Source organism: Coregonus clupeaformis, chromosome 34 (genome assembly GCF_020615455.1).
Source record: "Coregonus clupeaformis isolate EN_2021a chromosome 34, ASM2061545v1, whole genome shotgun sequence".
Lineage (NCBI taxonomy): Eukaryota > Metazoa > Chordata > Actinopteri > Salmoniformes > Salmonidae > Coregonus > Coregonus clupeaformis.
In genome coordinates this window covers 45174523-45190137 of record NC_059225.1, presented here as the reverse complement: position 1 = coordinate 45190137, position 15615 = coordinate 45174523, and the positions used below count along the sequence as shown (strand labels likewise).

At 45.6% G+C, this 15615-nt stretch overlaps 1 protein-coding gene across 7 annotated transcripts in view; it reads right to left on the bottom strand.

The window, feature by feature from the left end:
* The window catches only part of LOC121550096 (collagen alpha-1(XI) chain), an 84796-nt gene that overhangs the window by 67268 nt on the left and 1913 nt on the right, over positions 1-15615 (bottom strand). For all 7 annotated transcript variants that reach the window (XM_041862239.2, XM_041862241.2, XM_041862240.2 and 4 more), the window contains exons 2-4: positions 8076-8240; positions 6532-6745; positions 3010-3172 (exon numbers count right to left, since the gene is read on the bottom strand). In XM_041862239.2, the coding sequence (XP_041718173.1) occupies positions 3010-3172; positions 6532-6745; positions 8076-8240 (542 nt within the window). The remainder of the gene's footprint in view (positions 1-3009; positions 3173-6531; positions 6746-8075; positions 8241-15615) is intronic.

Sequence of the window (15615 nt, the reverse complement as noted above, 5' to 3'; positions counted from 1 at the left end):
GTGTTTCAATTTATCTCACGTGACATTCAGCCCATTGTCAGACATTATTTACATCCTAACTCACTCTAACCCAATACTGTCCACCTCTGCCTGAACTGCAGGGACCTGGACATAGTACACAAGGGACAGAGATAACACACACATCACTAAAGGGAGACGTGATAAAGTCAGAGAGACACTAGAACATTTATCTTCTAACAATAACCACCTTTACTAGAGTAGGTAAATGTCATGCCATACCTCTAAAACTTCCACAATTAAAGTTCCTTCAGGAAAAATAAAGTTATGTCCATGTAAACACAACATAGCTCATGTTTCTCTTTTCTAGCCCAAAAAACTCACTAAAACATAAAATACTCCTCTTTTAACCACTAAAAACTGTTTCCTACACTTTAATAAGCTACAGCATTTCCCTCACAGCTTCAGTGCCTATTTGAAGTTCCCTCCAAATGAAAAGCACCTGCAGTGGACAACCAAACATTCCTACAGTCCAGTGTTGTGTGATCAGTGAACCCATCACCCCTGAAGTTGCACTGTGTCTAACAGTAGGGTTAGGGTTAGGCCCAGATCTTTAATTGCACGCTATTGGAGGCGCTTCAATGTAGGTGAGAATGTTGTCTAGTAGCCTACCAGAGGTTTAATATCAGGCTACTTACACTACATGACCAAAAGCATGTGGACACCTGCTCGTCGAAAATGTCATTCCGAAATCATGGGCCTTAATATGGAGTTGGTCCCCCCTATAACAGCCTCCACTCTTCTGGGAAGACTTTCCACTAGATGTTGGAACATTGCTGCGGGGACTTGCTTCCATTCAGCCACAAGAGCATTAGTGAGGTCGGGCACTGATGATGGACGATTAGGCCTGGCTTGCAGTCGGCGTTCCAATTCATCCCAAAGGTGTTCGATGGGGTTGAGGTCAGGAGTTGTGCAGGCCAGTCAAGTTCTTCAACACCAATCTCGACAAAACATTTCTGTATGGACCTCGCTTTGTGCACTGGGGCATTGTCATACCGGAACAGGAAAGAGCCTTCCGCAAACTGTTGCCACAAAGTTGGAAACACAGAATCGTCTAGAATTTAGCGTTAAGATTTACCTTCACTGGAACTAAGGGGCCTAGCCCGAACCATGAAAAACAGCCCCAGACCATTATTCCTCCTCCACCAAACTGTACAGTTGGCACTATGCATTGGGGCAGGTAGCGTTCTCCTGGCATCCGCCAAACCAAGATTAATCAATGAGAATGCCAGATGGTGAAGCGTGATTCATCACTCCAGAGAATGTGTTTCCACTGCTCCAGAGTCCAATGGCGGCGAACTTTACACCACTCCAGCCGTTGCTTGGCATTGCGCATGGTGATTTTAGGCTTGTGTGTGGCTGCTCAGCCATGGAAACCCATTGCATGAAGCTCCCGACAGACGATTTTTTCGCACTACGCACTTCAGCATTCGGCAGTCCCGTTCTGTGAGCTTGTGTGGCCTACCACTTCGCGGCTGAGCCATTGTTGCTCCTAGACGTTTCCACTTCACAATAACAGCACTTACAGTTGACCGGGGCAGCTCTAGCAGGACAGAAATTTGACAAACTGACTTGTTGGAAAGGTGGCATCCTTTGATGGTGCCACGTTGAAAGTCACTGAGCTCTTCAGTAATGCCATTCTACTGCCAATGTTCGTCTACGTAGATTGCATGGATGTGTGCTCAATTTTATACACCTGTCAGCAACGGGTGTTGCTGAAATAGCTGAATCCACTAATTTTGAAGGGGTGTCCACATACAGACCGCTATTCATCTGGAAATGGCCTTTGTGGCATGATCATCATGAAGCAAAATTACATCCAATGTCTCCTTCTGCTAGTAGAAATATCTGTCTTGGTCCTTTGTAAGGTGTCTAACAGTGTTGAATGTACAGTATTCCTGAGTCCACATAAGGCAGACAGACACTGAGCAGACTGGTCTAATTACCAATACATTCCTGCAGGTTACATCAAAGGAGAGTACAATACATTGGGTTGCGTCCCAAAATGGCAACCTGTTCCCTGTATTGTGCACTTTTTACCAGGGCCCTGGTAAAAGGTAGTGCACTATATAGGGAATAGGGTGCCATTTAGGACACAGCCATGGTCATGGAGGTGAGCACTCCACACTCCTTTTCTCACACAGCAGAGCAGCAAGAGTGGAGAGCTAACTACACATAACAGAGGAAAGCTGTGGCTGATTAGTACAATTTATGATGTACAGACGTCATTCCTCCAAAGTCATAAAGAAACAAAAGTGTTTGATCATGTACATGTATTGTACTGTCAATCGTTTTAGATTTAAGCATCTGTTAAGGGTTCTAGTTGTTTGATGTACTGTACAATCAAACATGGTGTTTGAGATGTTTCTTGCATTCTAAATCAATGGGCTACCAACATTACTCATAGTTGCATTGGTCGGATTCTAAAGACACAGCATCATTTTAAAGACGTTAAACTTTCAGCTTATGCTTTTTTATTTGAAGTTAATAAATGAACACCCTTGGTGCAATAATTAATGTATATCATGCAGCCTCCTGCATGCTTGTCTCTCCATCAAGACCCTTTCAAAGAGTCATCAAGACACACACAGGCAGAGTCTTCCTCTCTGATTTGGCTATGTGATGAAATATCAACAACAATGAACTACAACTGATTATATGATACAAGGACACCAATGATTCTGTCTCTAAAGCTTGGCTCAATAAGGACAAAGATAGTTGGTACTACAAACTAGTTCCAATTTAGAATCTCCCAGATCTCTCTCAAATATCTTATGGCCCAGTGTACGCTGCAACATACATCAGTATGGTCGTATTCACAAGAAATCAAATTGAAGAAAGCAGACTGAACTTGTCTACTAAGAAACTCAAATTTTCGTTGCGAAACGTTTCGTTATGGCTTGCTACGGTGTGCAGTAATGAACACGACCCATGTTACACCAACCAATCAGAATTCACAGTACAGCATTAGATCCAACATCATGTGTTTACCTGAAAGACTTCCTCGTCAAGGATCCTGGTTCCGAACACGGTGATCCCGTTGGTGTTGATGGAGGCACGGTCACTCCTGAGGAGGGGTTTGGTGATCTTCTGTTTACAGTCCACCATGATGGTGACCGTCTTCTTCTCAACACTGATGGCCACACGATGCCACCTGTTAGAGGGAACAAGAGAAACGAGATACATGGTGAGAGATGTTCAGATTAGACTTCTGCAAAAACCTAGCCTGCTTAAACCAGACTGAACGTTGCGGTCACCAAGTCAAACAGTGGAGTCGTTTGTAGCGTTTAGTCTGGTTTAACCAGGCTAACAAAAATCTCCACAAACAGACAGACCATGGTTGTGTCTCAAATGGCACCCTATTCCCTATATACTGTAGTGCACTACTATTTACCAGGGTCCATAGGACTCTGGTCAAAAGTAGAGCACTATATAGGGAATAGGGTGCCATTTGAGACACACGCAAAGGGTTAACTGGTGTGGTCACGCGTAAACCCAACACCTCCCAAGCCCCCTTCAGGACAGTTTGCCACCGGCAGCACTTGGGCTATTACATTCCAGCCCAGGCCATGCAGCCAGGACAGGCAGTGGAGCACATTCTTGCCCCCACACTCTGGCCCTGTTTAACACAGGATTATACTCATTAAACTCCAAACTTAATCCTCCTTCTGGGTTACTCAACATGACAGACGTGCTGAACATTGTGGAAAGTGTGTGTCAGGAAAGAGCAAGAGGGAGCAGAAGGCACACAGTCAAAACATTGTCCTAAGGAGGAGGAGGAGGAGGAAGAGGAGGAGATAGCAGGAGGAGAGGGAGGAGGAGGAGGAGGAGAGGAGGAGGAGGAGGGCCGGCACTGATCAGATCCCACTGACCAAAAGCCAAACCAAGGCGCTTGAAGAACCAGTCAGTCAGCAATACTGATCAATATGGCTGCTCTTCGATGACAACACTTGTACTGTATACCTCTCATTATGATAGCAACCCAATCATTTAGTTAATCCTCCATTATGCATGAAGCAAATGCACATTTTTGATTTTGGCAGTAATTATAAATTAAATCCACTCTCTCATCTGACGGTTGCTTCAGCCGATACCTTGGAAATGTTTGAATGTCTTTCCTTTGAATGACACTACAGCAATACTTTAATTTGACCACTGTTCAAGTACGCATTTACAGTATATCTCTATAACAATGCATAAACTGAAGGAGGCTGGCCGGGTAGATAGGCAGCATTAGTTACAGCCTAGTCAGTGAGGATATGGGAAAGGCCTAGTGTTGGACTTCAGCCAGGTCCTTAAGTGCTAAAATCCTGCACAGAGAACATTGCTCTTTAGACAGTAGGTCACAAAACTGCTCAGTGGACAAAAGCACCCCACAGAACTGCCACAAAGTGGGGGCTACTCTTTCTCTGTGGTGTTAGAATGGCAGCATGGTCTCTACTCTTTCTCTGTGGTGTTAGAATGGCAGCATGGTCTCTACTCTTTCTCTGTGGTGTTAGAACGGCAGCATGGTCTCTACTCTTTCTCTGTGGTGTTAGAATGGCAGCATGGTCTCTACTCTTTCTCTGTGGTGTTAGAATGGCAGCATGGTCTCTACTCTTTCTCTGTGGTGTTAGAGTGGCAGCATGGTCTCTACTCTGTCTCTGTGGTGTTAGAATGGCAGCATGGTCTCTACTCTTTCTCTGTGGTGTTAGAATGGCAGCATGGTCTCTACTCTTTCTCTGTGGTGTTAGAATGGCAGCATGGTCTCTACTCTTTCTCTGTGGTGTTAGAATGGCAGCATGGTCTCTACTCTTTCTCTGTGGTGTTAGAATGGCAGCATGGTCTCTACTCTTTCTCTGTGGTGTTAGAATGGCAGCATGGTCTCTACTCTTTCTCTGTGGTGTTAGAATGGCAGCATGGTCTCTACTCTGTCTCTGTGGTGTTAGAATGGCAGCATGGTCTCTACTCTTTCTCTGTGGTGTTAGACATAACATTTTATAAACCTCTAACAAAAAAAAAACATTTTCTCTCATGAAACCAAGGACCTTTAATGTATCTAAACATGACAAGTGGAATATATCAATTTTATATCTATCTAGGTCACAAATGTCCACTGACCGGGTTACGGCTTCTTTCAAGCCCAGGAAAACAAACTATACTGTAAAAAAATATATATAGACTAATTGGCTGCTTAGGAAAACAACACAGAGAGACATAATAAAACTATTTGTTAAAATGAAAAAAGAGAGAGCGTTTTCTCAGCGTCTCCTCTGTTTGTTTGTTCTTCCATGTTTCGCCACCGGCTCATGTACACTAAGCTGCAGCTCCCAGGAAGAATTCCGGGATTTTCAAACCCCGAGCGGATAATCAGGCATCCACTGACGGAAGCTAAGAGACTCTCTGCACGGAATCTGATTGGATGAGGTAATCCAGGAGGTTAATAATTTAAGGTTAACATCCCCCCTCCCCTCTTCCAACCTCTCCTCCATTTTCCTCTCAGAGGCACAGGGTTCATGGCTGAGGTCAGAGTACCCATGGTAGTCCCTGGCGCACAACTAATCCACTGTCTCGGACCCTCGTATCCCCCTGTACTTCTGTTACTACCCAGGACCCCCCTAACCCTTCGTATCCCCCCGTGCTGCAGCCCAGGATCTAACCCTAACCCTGGGACAGACCTAATCAGAACTAATCCTGTGATGGGTACCTGTGGTGAGATGGGCACCTGTGGTGAGATGAGGTGAAGAAGTTGTCTGCTTCTTAGTGAATACAGAGTACATGGCAGCAAGTAGGTATGATTAGGGCTATCATACAGCCCATGGCTGTACCTTGGTTTTATATATTACATGCCCCCTGACAAACATCCCAGCACTACTAGTCACGTCAAGCTGAGCATGACTGAAAGGCATTCAAATACTACAATGGTTTGGCTTGCAGTGATAACATAGAACCTATGACGACTAGTAAGACAAATCACATACACCAAATAGATTGTCAAGGCACTGTGAGCATGCACCAGGTTTGCGTATGGACAGAGTCAGAGTGAAGAGACATACACCAGCTTAACTAAGCTCTGTTTTCATCCCTTTACCCTCCCTCCCTCCCTCCCTCCCTCCCCTCCCTCCCTCCCTCCCTCCCTCCCTCCCTCCCTCCCTCCCCCCTCCCTCCCTCCCTCCCTCCCTCCCTCCTCAACATCCATCCCTCCTTCCCTCTAGTCTCTGTGAGCAGCGATGGTCTCCCTCCCTCCCTCCCTCCCTCCCTCCCTCCCTCCCTCCCTCCCTCCCTCCCTCCTCAACATCCATCCCTCTTTCCCTCTAGTCTCTGTGAGCAGCGATGGTCTCCCTCCCTCCCTCCCTCCTCAACATCCATCCCTCCTTCCCTCTAGTCTCTGTGAGCAGCGATGGTCTCCCTCCCTCCCTCCCTCCTCAACATCCATCCCTCCTTCCCTCTAGTCTCTGTGAGCAGCGATGAGCCTCCTCTACCTCCCTCTCCCTGCTCTCTGTGAGACCAACCAGAAGCAGTAGTGGTACTTACTTTCCGTCGGCCAGGTTGAGAGAGCGGAACAGGGGGTAGTCCTCGGGAGCGGGCTTGCCACTCTGGTCCTCATACAGGAAGACGGGTGAGCGTCCCACCTCCACACCCAGCTGCTGCACACCCTGCTCACTGTAGACAGACAGAAGGAAGGACTGGAGGCCAGCCTTGGGCCTGAGGGTGGTCAGGATGGAGAAGTCTTCAGGGAACACACCCCCTACAGAACACACAGGTTGGGTTAGAAATACAGAGATACAGTAAGACACCCCCTACACAATGCACAGAACGCAGGTTAGATCAGGTTAGAAATACACAGGGAACACCTTATGTGACTGATTCAATCGTAAGATGTGTATTGATTACTACATAAAGGAAATCAAATGTGAGGATTCAGTTACCCTTTACATTTTCACATAAATGTATACAGTTTCTTAAATACACATTGCTTTTATGTTGTTTAGTGTAAGGTCTCATGCGACTACCACCAGGTTTACAACATTTCAAGCATCCTAATAGACATGAGCTATTCGTCCACTAGTTTATTCATGTACATTTCCAGGCTTGTGGACAATTCTATAAGTTTTAGAGGGCAATGATATTGAATCTGTAAAATTTCACGTCTTTAGAGTTTAATTTTCCTTTCGGAAGAGCCAAATTGGAGTGCAACCAATGTCTGCACATTAAAATAGATTTATTGACACTTTTTTCAGAGTTTATTAGACACAAAAAATTATCCATTAGCAATTTGATAAGTTGCGCCAAAGAGGAATAAACATCATAAAAATATCCTACAAAACTTTATGAGGAAATAAAGTTACTCCAACTAAACAGATCTATGAATGAGTCATAGATGAGTTTGAATACCCAACGGAAATAAATCAGAATCTTACTGGCTCTCATAAAACAGCTGAATCACCTCTGGTGTATAATCAAGACTCATAATAATAGTTTATTACTTCTACATTTCTGCCATTGAGTTCATATTCTTCCATTGAGTTCATATTCTTCATTCCACGCAGCCCTGTCCTATAGGCACTACTGTAAGCTTAACATCCAGATTGTTTTGTCATGTAAATCCATTCAGTGGTGTATGTTTTTGCTGATCTGTTTGTAGGAGCTTCGCTACCTGACTTATTCATGCATAAAACTTTACATGAGTTACAACTGTTGAAACTGTTCATTCCAGCCCTTTCGAGCCATAGACATTTCATCAATGGTCTTTAAATCTATTAAACAAACAGAAGCAGACAAAGTACAGTGCACCAACTCTACTATGCTTCAGACTGCACAAGAACCTGCACTGTACTGTAGTTAGACTAGCTAGTTCTCTCAGCCAGATCTCTCTCTGGGGTTGGTGCATTACAAACACTCTGAGCTAGATATAGAGCACTGCCACATAATCAGATCAGGGATGGCATCTCCTGTCAAAAGCCTTGGCAGGACCAACAAAAGACACATTTAAACACCACTCCTTCCACTCTGCACAGCCAGGATGTGGGGCAGGACAGAGAGAGACAGGGGCGATAGAGGGATCGGGTTCGTCTTACCTGGGAATAGCTGCTTGGTGGGGGCACTGATCTGGGCCTGTTTTCCAACTCTGTAGGCTGTGTCCGGCTTAGATGCTCTTCGGTTTATGCAAAATCCTGATGTTTTCCTAACTCCTTCAGGGGAATTGTGAAATTCTAATACTTTTAGCACGTCGACCGGTTCAGCTGTTGGAGAGAGAGAGCAGATACAACATGATATATAATCTCAGAAGCACTTCAGAAGGCACGTGAATCTAGATGGCACAGCACTCCGTTTCAACAGTTAGAATGTCAAGCAACCATAATCTATTGCAATTAGATAAAATGTATGTGTCACGTCATACCAAACTACTGTTTCATTCATGAACAGGGCCGTAGAGCCTTCAATAGAAAGCACATTTCAATCCAATGAACCATGTGTAAGGGGACTCATCAAATAAAGTGTTACCGAATATCTCAATCTTTTATTAAGAAACCATATTTATCTACTGAATATTCCCATTCTGGTGATAACCTAATGAGGAAATAAATCAAATAATTGAACATAGACAGAAGCATTGGACAATATGTCAGATGCAGCATAAACCATAGAATAAATCACCCACAGGGCACAGACGTCAATTCAACGTTTATTCCACGTTGGTTCAACGTAATTTCGTTGACGTTACATGGAAAAAAAACGTTGATTGAACCAGTGTGTGTCCAGTGGGCTACACACTGGTTATACCCCCCCCCCCCCCCCAACCCCCCAAAAAACAGGAGCCCATTGTGACACATCTGTGTGATCTGCAGGCCCAGCTAACACTGTACTGTACCATGTGACAGGAAGTATCTCCATCAAAGCAGAATGGCTACTAGCAGCATAATAAACAGTGCTCCCATGGCCGGCCAATCTTACAACACAGTGTTGTGGATATAGGTATACTTTGATAAGGGTCACAGTCAGAGCCTGCACTCTGGGTTTCCCATTCCCTCCAATCTGATGCTCTTTACATAAAGGAGCCTGTGTTTGATCTGACACCCCAGTGAGACAGACCCATGGGAAAGCTGGGATGGTGATCATACTGTTTATCAAAACACCTTCTCAATGTTAACATCAGCTCTATGATAGGGCTAGGAGACTGGGAGGTAGTGCGCTATTCCCAAGAGTTCAAAATTGAGTGTTAGTATAGCACAGAAAACAGTAGACTACTAAGAGAGAACAAGAAATCTGCCTAGACTCAAAATCATGAGTGAGGAATTGAAACTGAGACTTGTTTCAGACTGTGCAATAGAATAATATACACATTAAACAGGCAATACACTACCGGATTGTTAAGGGGCTAGAACCTTAATCTGTTTTTACACGGTGCAGAACCAGCCCTAGCTGTATAAAGGCATCAGCTAAGCCTTCTGTGGCTGGTCTAAAACCACTGTTTGCTTTGGCATGCGCCAGTCAGATCATTCAGAGGTTTCTTTAACTACTTTATACAAGGGGATCTTATAAAAATCTATATTTTCCTCTCAACACACTCAGGCAGACATTCCAGCTCCACCAGGAACAAGCAAACTATAATGACATGCTTCATACTGCTCAATGGAACATATGGAGAATCCTGTCCCTGTTTCAACATGAAGCTATTTCCATTGCATAAAAGGATGTCTTCAGTACTAACTAGGTTATACATACATACATGACTACTGAGCCAAAACCAGCTGTTCTAACTAAGTCCATAATGGACTGGTTTCACACCTCAAACCAAACGCATGACATGCTTTAATATAGCTATTCACTATGACTATTATCTTGTTATATATTTCACAGCATGAGATGTTGTTTCTGCATTTATCTCATTGGGTCATCAACATCACCATTAGTGACAGTCTAATCAGTTTGTGTTTAGTTGGGGTGTGTGAGTCTCACTGATTAAAGAAAAGGAAAGTGTGAGTCTCACTGATTAAAGAAAAGGAGAGGCCGGAGATTTACTGTATTCAAAACAATTTTCAGCAACGTTTCGGTCCTGCAACTTTTTTCAGGCTACATGCAAAAAGCTTGAACTGAAATCAATTTCGGAAGTATATTTAACCTTTATTATCAGTGCTTAATTAATGACTGACAGGTGTCAGAGAGAAGTTGCTATAGGTCATATGTCATACCTATATCATTCCCATGATAAAAAATTAGTGCACCCACCTAGGAGGTTCATATCTGGGTCTCTTGTCTCATATAGGACTGACAGCTACCATGATTAAAACATGTGTCTCAGGATAGACTCAGGACAGACTCAGGATAGACTCAGGATAGACTCAGGATACTCAGGAAAAACTATAGTCTTTTCATACATTACCAAAAAACTACTTCTCCAAAACGTCTAGCATAAAATTAAACAGCAACCACTCTCCTTCATCTATGCTTTGAGGCCTGGGTTGAAAAGGAGAAGAAAAATAAACTGTGTCTGAGAGAGTCTGCAGAGGCAGAGTACCACACACACACACACACACACACACACACACACACACACACACACACACACACACACACACACACACACACACACACACACACACACACACACACACACACACACACACACACACACACACACACATTCACACACACACATACACACACACACATACACCAGCAGCACATTCCCTGGGCTGAGAACACACTCATGACCCCCTTAAATCTCTCAAAAGCAAAGGTCTGTCACATCTATTATTCTGTGTCCCAAAGGAAACCTTCTTTGTGTTGACCAGTCTGCCTGCCCATTGAACCAACCATACCCCAACTCCCCCTCCATCACACCAAGGCTATAGCCCCTATATATGACTGAATCACTCACTCACCCAGGGGGAAAAGACAGAGACAGACTTAGCTACTCAAAATGGACTCAAAATGGAACAAAATCTATAGACAAAGTTAAAAAGAATCTCAGAAGAATATAACGTTACAACAGAGTGAGAGAGAGGGTGATAGGGGTATCATCTCCAAGACCACATGGCCATTTTGGATACTGTGAAAGGTACCCAGGCAGCTACTGGGCTTTTCTAACTGAACTGAAGAGCTCTTTGTGAATGAGTTTTATTCAAGAGAGCACCTCTCTCTCTCTCAGTCAGCTCTAACTCTGTCTCTAGGCCTCATATATTCCAGATGGGTGGTAATTTGGCCAGTTGCTGACCCGCTCACCCAGGTGCCAAAAAAACGTAAATACACCCAAATCCATTAAAACACCAAATGAGTGTGTGAAGTCTCTAAAACTACCCATCTGATGAGCTGGTGTGAGTTTGCTCATGGCCGCTGTGCAAATAAGGACACATACCTCCCAGTCCAAGTCCCTAGGTGGCACGGGAAGGAAAGGGGCCCTACATAATCCAAAGGGGAAAAGGGCCAACTCATGGTATCTACATACAGGGGCCTCCACTGTAGCTCAGTTATTGGCTGTTCAAAAATACCTACCAGTGAGGCTGCTGAGGGGAGGACGGCTCATAATAATGTCTGGAATGGAGTGAATCGAATGACATCAAACACATGGAAACCATGTAGGATGTATTTGATACCATTTCACCTATTCCGCTCCAGCCATTACCACGAGCCCGTCCTCCGCAATTAAGGTGCCACCAACCTCCTGTGAGACCTACGGTGTGCTAATTTATGAGGTTGCGGGGAAGAAGATAGCTAGGTAACATTAGCATAAAATATACATGGATTGCAGGTATTTCTGTGTTACCTGTCATGTTAACACAGATGGATATTAATGCAGATTTATAGACAAGACAACAGCGTGTTTCTGGCAATTCTACACAGACTAAAACATAGTTCTGGGAACGTGCTCTTCTGCTCTTTACTCATCACAAAACATGCCAGACCATCATTCAGATATGAGGAGCATGTAAGAAGGATATATTCTGTTCCAGACTTTGTTGTTTTTGGCTAAGGAGGTGAAATTGGCTGGTAAAAAGAGAATACCTTTTCACCTGCTGCTCCCTGAGACTCTAATAATGTATTCAGCCAGAATGTCTCTCCCTCTACCCCTTTCACTCTACCCCTACTCTCTCCCTCTCCCTCTCTCACTCTACCCCTACTCTCTCCCTCTACCCCTCTCACTCTACCCTACTCTCTCCCTGTCCCTCTCTCACTCTACCCCAACTCTCTCCCTCTACCCCTCTCACTCTACCCTACTCTCTCCCTGTCCCTCTCTCACTCTACCCCTACTCTCTCCCTCTACCCCTCTCACTCTACCCTACTCTCTCCCTGTCCCTCTCTCACTCTACCCCTACTCTCTCCCTGTCCCTCTCTCACTCTACCCCTACTCTCTCCCTCTCCCTCTCTCACTCTACCCCTACTCTCTCCCTCTCCCTCTCTCACTCTACCCCTACTCTCTCCCTGTCCCTCTCTCACTCTACCCCTACTCTCTCCCTCTCCCTCTCTCACTCTACCCCTACTCTCTCCCTGTCCCTCTCTCACTCTACCCCTACTCTCTCCCTCTACCCCTTTCACTCTACCCCTACTCTCTCCCTCTCCCTCTCTCACTCTACCCCTACTCTCTCCCTCTACCCCTCTCACTCTACCCTACTCTCTCCCTGTCCCTCTCTCACTCTACCCCAACTCTCTCCCTCTACCCCTCTCACTCTACCCTACTCTCTCCCTGTCCCTCTCTCACTCTACCCCTACTCTCTCCCTGTCCCTCTCTCACTCTACCCCTACTCTCTCCCTGTCCCTCTCTCACTCTACCCCTACTCTCTCCCTCTCCCTCTCTCACTCTACCCTACTCTCTCCCTGTCCCTCTCTCACTCTACCCCTACTCTCTCCCTGTCCCTCTCTCACTCTACCCCTACTCTCTCGCTCCCTCTCTCACTCTACCCTTACTCTCTCGTTCCCTCTCTCACTCTACCCCTACTCTCTCCCTCTCCCTCTCTCAATCTACCCCTACTCTCTCGCTCCCTCTCTCACTCTAACCCTACTCTCTCGCTCCCTCTCTCACTCTACCCCTACTCTCTCCCTCTCCCTCTCTCACTCTACCCCTACTCTCTCCCTCTCTCACTCTACCCCTACTCTCTCCCTCTCCCTCTCTCACTCTACCCCTACTCTCTCGCTCCTTCTCTCACTCTACCCCTACTCTCTCCCTCTCTCTCTCTCACTCTACCCCTACTCTCTCCCTCTCTCACTCTACCCCTACTCTCTCGCTCCCTCTCTCACTCTACCCCTACTCTCTCGCTCCCTCTCTCACTCTACCCCTACTCTCTCCCTCTCCCTCTCTCAATCTACCCCTACTCTCTCGCTCCCTCTCTCACTCTACCCCTACTCTCTCGCTCCCTCGCTCCCTCTCTCACTCTACCCCTACTCTCCCCCTCTCCCTCTCTCAATCTACCCCTACTCTCTCCCTGTCCCTCTCTCACTCTACCCCTACTCTCTCGCTCCCTCTCTCACTCTACCCCTACTCTCCCCCTCTCCCTCTCTCACTCTACCCCTACTCTCTCCCTCTCCCTCTCTCACTCTACCCCTACTCTCTCGCTCCCTCTCTTACTCTACCCCTACTCTCTCCCTCTCCCTCTCTCACTCTACCCCTACTCTCTCCCTCTCCCTCTCTCACTCTACCCCTACTCTCTCCCTCTCCCTCTCTCACTCTACCCCTACTCTCTCCCTGTCCCTCTCTCACTCTACCCCTACTCTCTCGCTCCCTCTCTCACTCTACCCCTACTCTCTCCCTCTCCCTCTCTCACTCTACCCCTACTCTCTCGCTCCCTCTCTCACTCTACCCCTACTCTCTCCCTCTCCCCCTCTCACTCTACCCCTACTCTCTCCCCTATTGGACTTCCACGCCCCAGGCTCAAACAACACTGCTTTATGCTGGTGTGTCATACCAAGGAAGATTCACTGAAAACCCATCCACGTTTTCAAAGCGTGGGTTTGTTCTGCTCTCTTTAACTCTTTTAATTGCACTACATAAAACCTTGTTGCCTTCTACTTCAAAAATACCCCCAAAAGTCTAAATATATTGCCTAATTACAAGGTGTGGCTTATACAGTCCAAACAACATATAATCATGTAAAATCAAAATCACCATCGTGAGAAAAAAAGGGGGAGTGATTATGATGACCGACATACATAACCCCCATTAATATCCCCAACAGGTGAATATAAATCAATCTAGTTACTGATGAGACAGTCAGGGCTTGAAAAGACCTACACTAAATAGAACAAAAGTCCACTTCACTTTAGACCTGATTGTCCATGTTTCCTTACCATTCAGAGAGAGAGTGTGTGTGAGAGAGAGAGAGAGAGAGAGAGAGAGAGAGAGAGAGAGAGAGAGAGAGAGAGAGAGAGAGAGAGAGAGAGAGAGAGAGAGAGAGAGAGAATAAAGCCCTTTGAATTGAATTGAAAGAGAGAGATGTATTTTCAAGGGCAGAGATCAGGGTAGAGTAGAGTAGAGTAGAGTGGGTTCTGAGGGTTCTGTCTGTCTGAAGGAATGCACCAGAGAGGAGCCCATGCCTCAGCGGCTGTGAAAACATGTCTGTACACTGTTAGCTCAGAGAAGGCACCCTGCAGAAACAGCCTAATGCGCCATAAACACCAGCAGAGAAACTCACAATGACATAAAACACATACTGTATATACAGTAGGCTATAGGACAGGAAAATGAATGGAAGTGAATAGTAAATAGTCACTTATATGGGTTTGAACAATGACAAGGTCTGTGTAGGCCTTGTTCTGCTCTGGACGGCCATTAGCAAATATTGAAAGACTGAAAGGGGCGACACATATACGTGAACAAATATAATACATCAACTGGTCCTAGAAGTACAATCATTAGAATGGAAGTAAGAAGCTAATTAAAAAGACCAATGTCATCTCTGGTTTAGATTCAGTCTGATAAATCGCTCTTAATGAAATATCTACAATATCATAATGTTGTAATAAAGCGTGTAGCCTAAGGAAAAGAAAGATGCATGTATCCTGAAGACCTGGACTCAGTGACTCACTCACCCGCCATTATGGGAGTAAGACTGGCCTGTATGCTGCTGGCCTGTATGCTGCTGGCCTGTATACTATTGGCCTGCCCTTTGAAGCCTCTACAATAATAGGGAAGTGCAAAGAGAACCATCATCAAATAACTGCACAGCACTTAGACTGGAAACATTCCCACCATGGAGGGAGTGTGCACTGCTCAGAGCTCAGACAACGCGGCCTTGTCTCCCCAACCCAAACATGCAAGTGCAAAATTCAGGGGGAAAAGTTGGGCACAGTGTTGCACAATCCCCTCCAGTCTCTCGTTGGTCTTCAGTGCGGGCTAGGGCAGTGTGGAGAAAGGGTGCTCCTTTTGGCAAGTCAGTGATGTGCCGCTTGACCACTCAGAATCTATCAGAAAGTCCACGGGCACTGACCTTGAGGCTGCTGCAGTGCAGGGGCAGACTGGGACCAAAAATCTGCTCTGGCATTTCTAACACAACAGCCCATTTTTTTTCCTGGAGGCTCACACACCGGTCCATTTTATACCTTGAGGCCCCTATTATTAGCCAGATAATATCATTCTGCGCAAAAAGTTAGACAGGCCGGCCGACCAGGCTAAAAATGTACCAG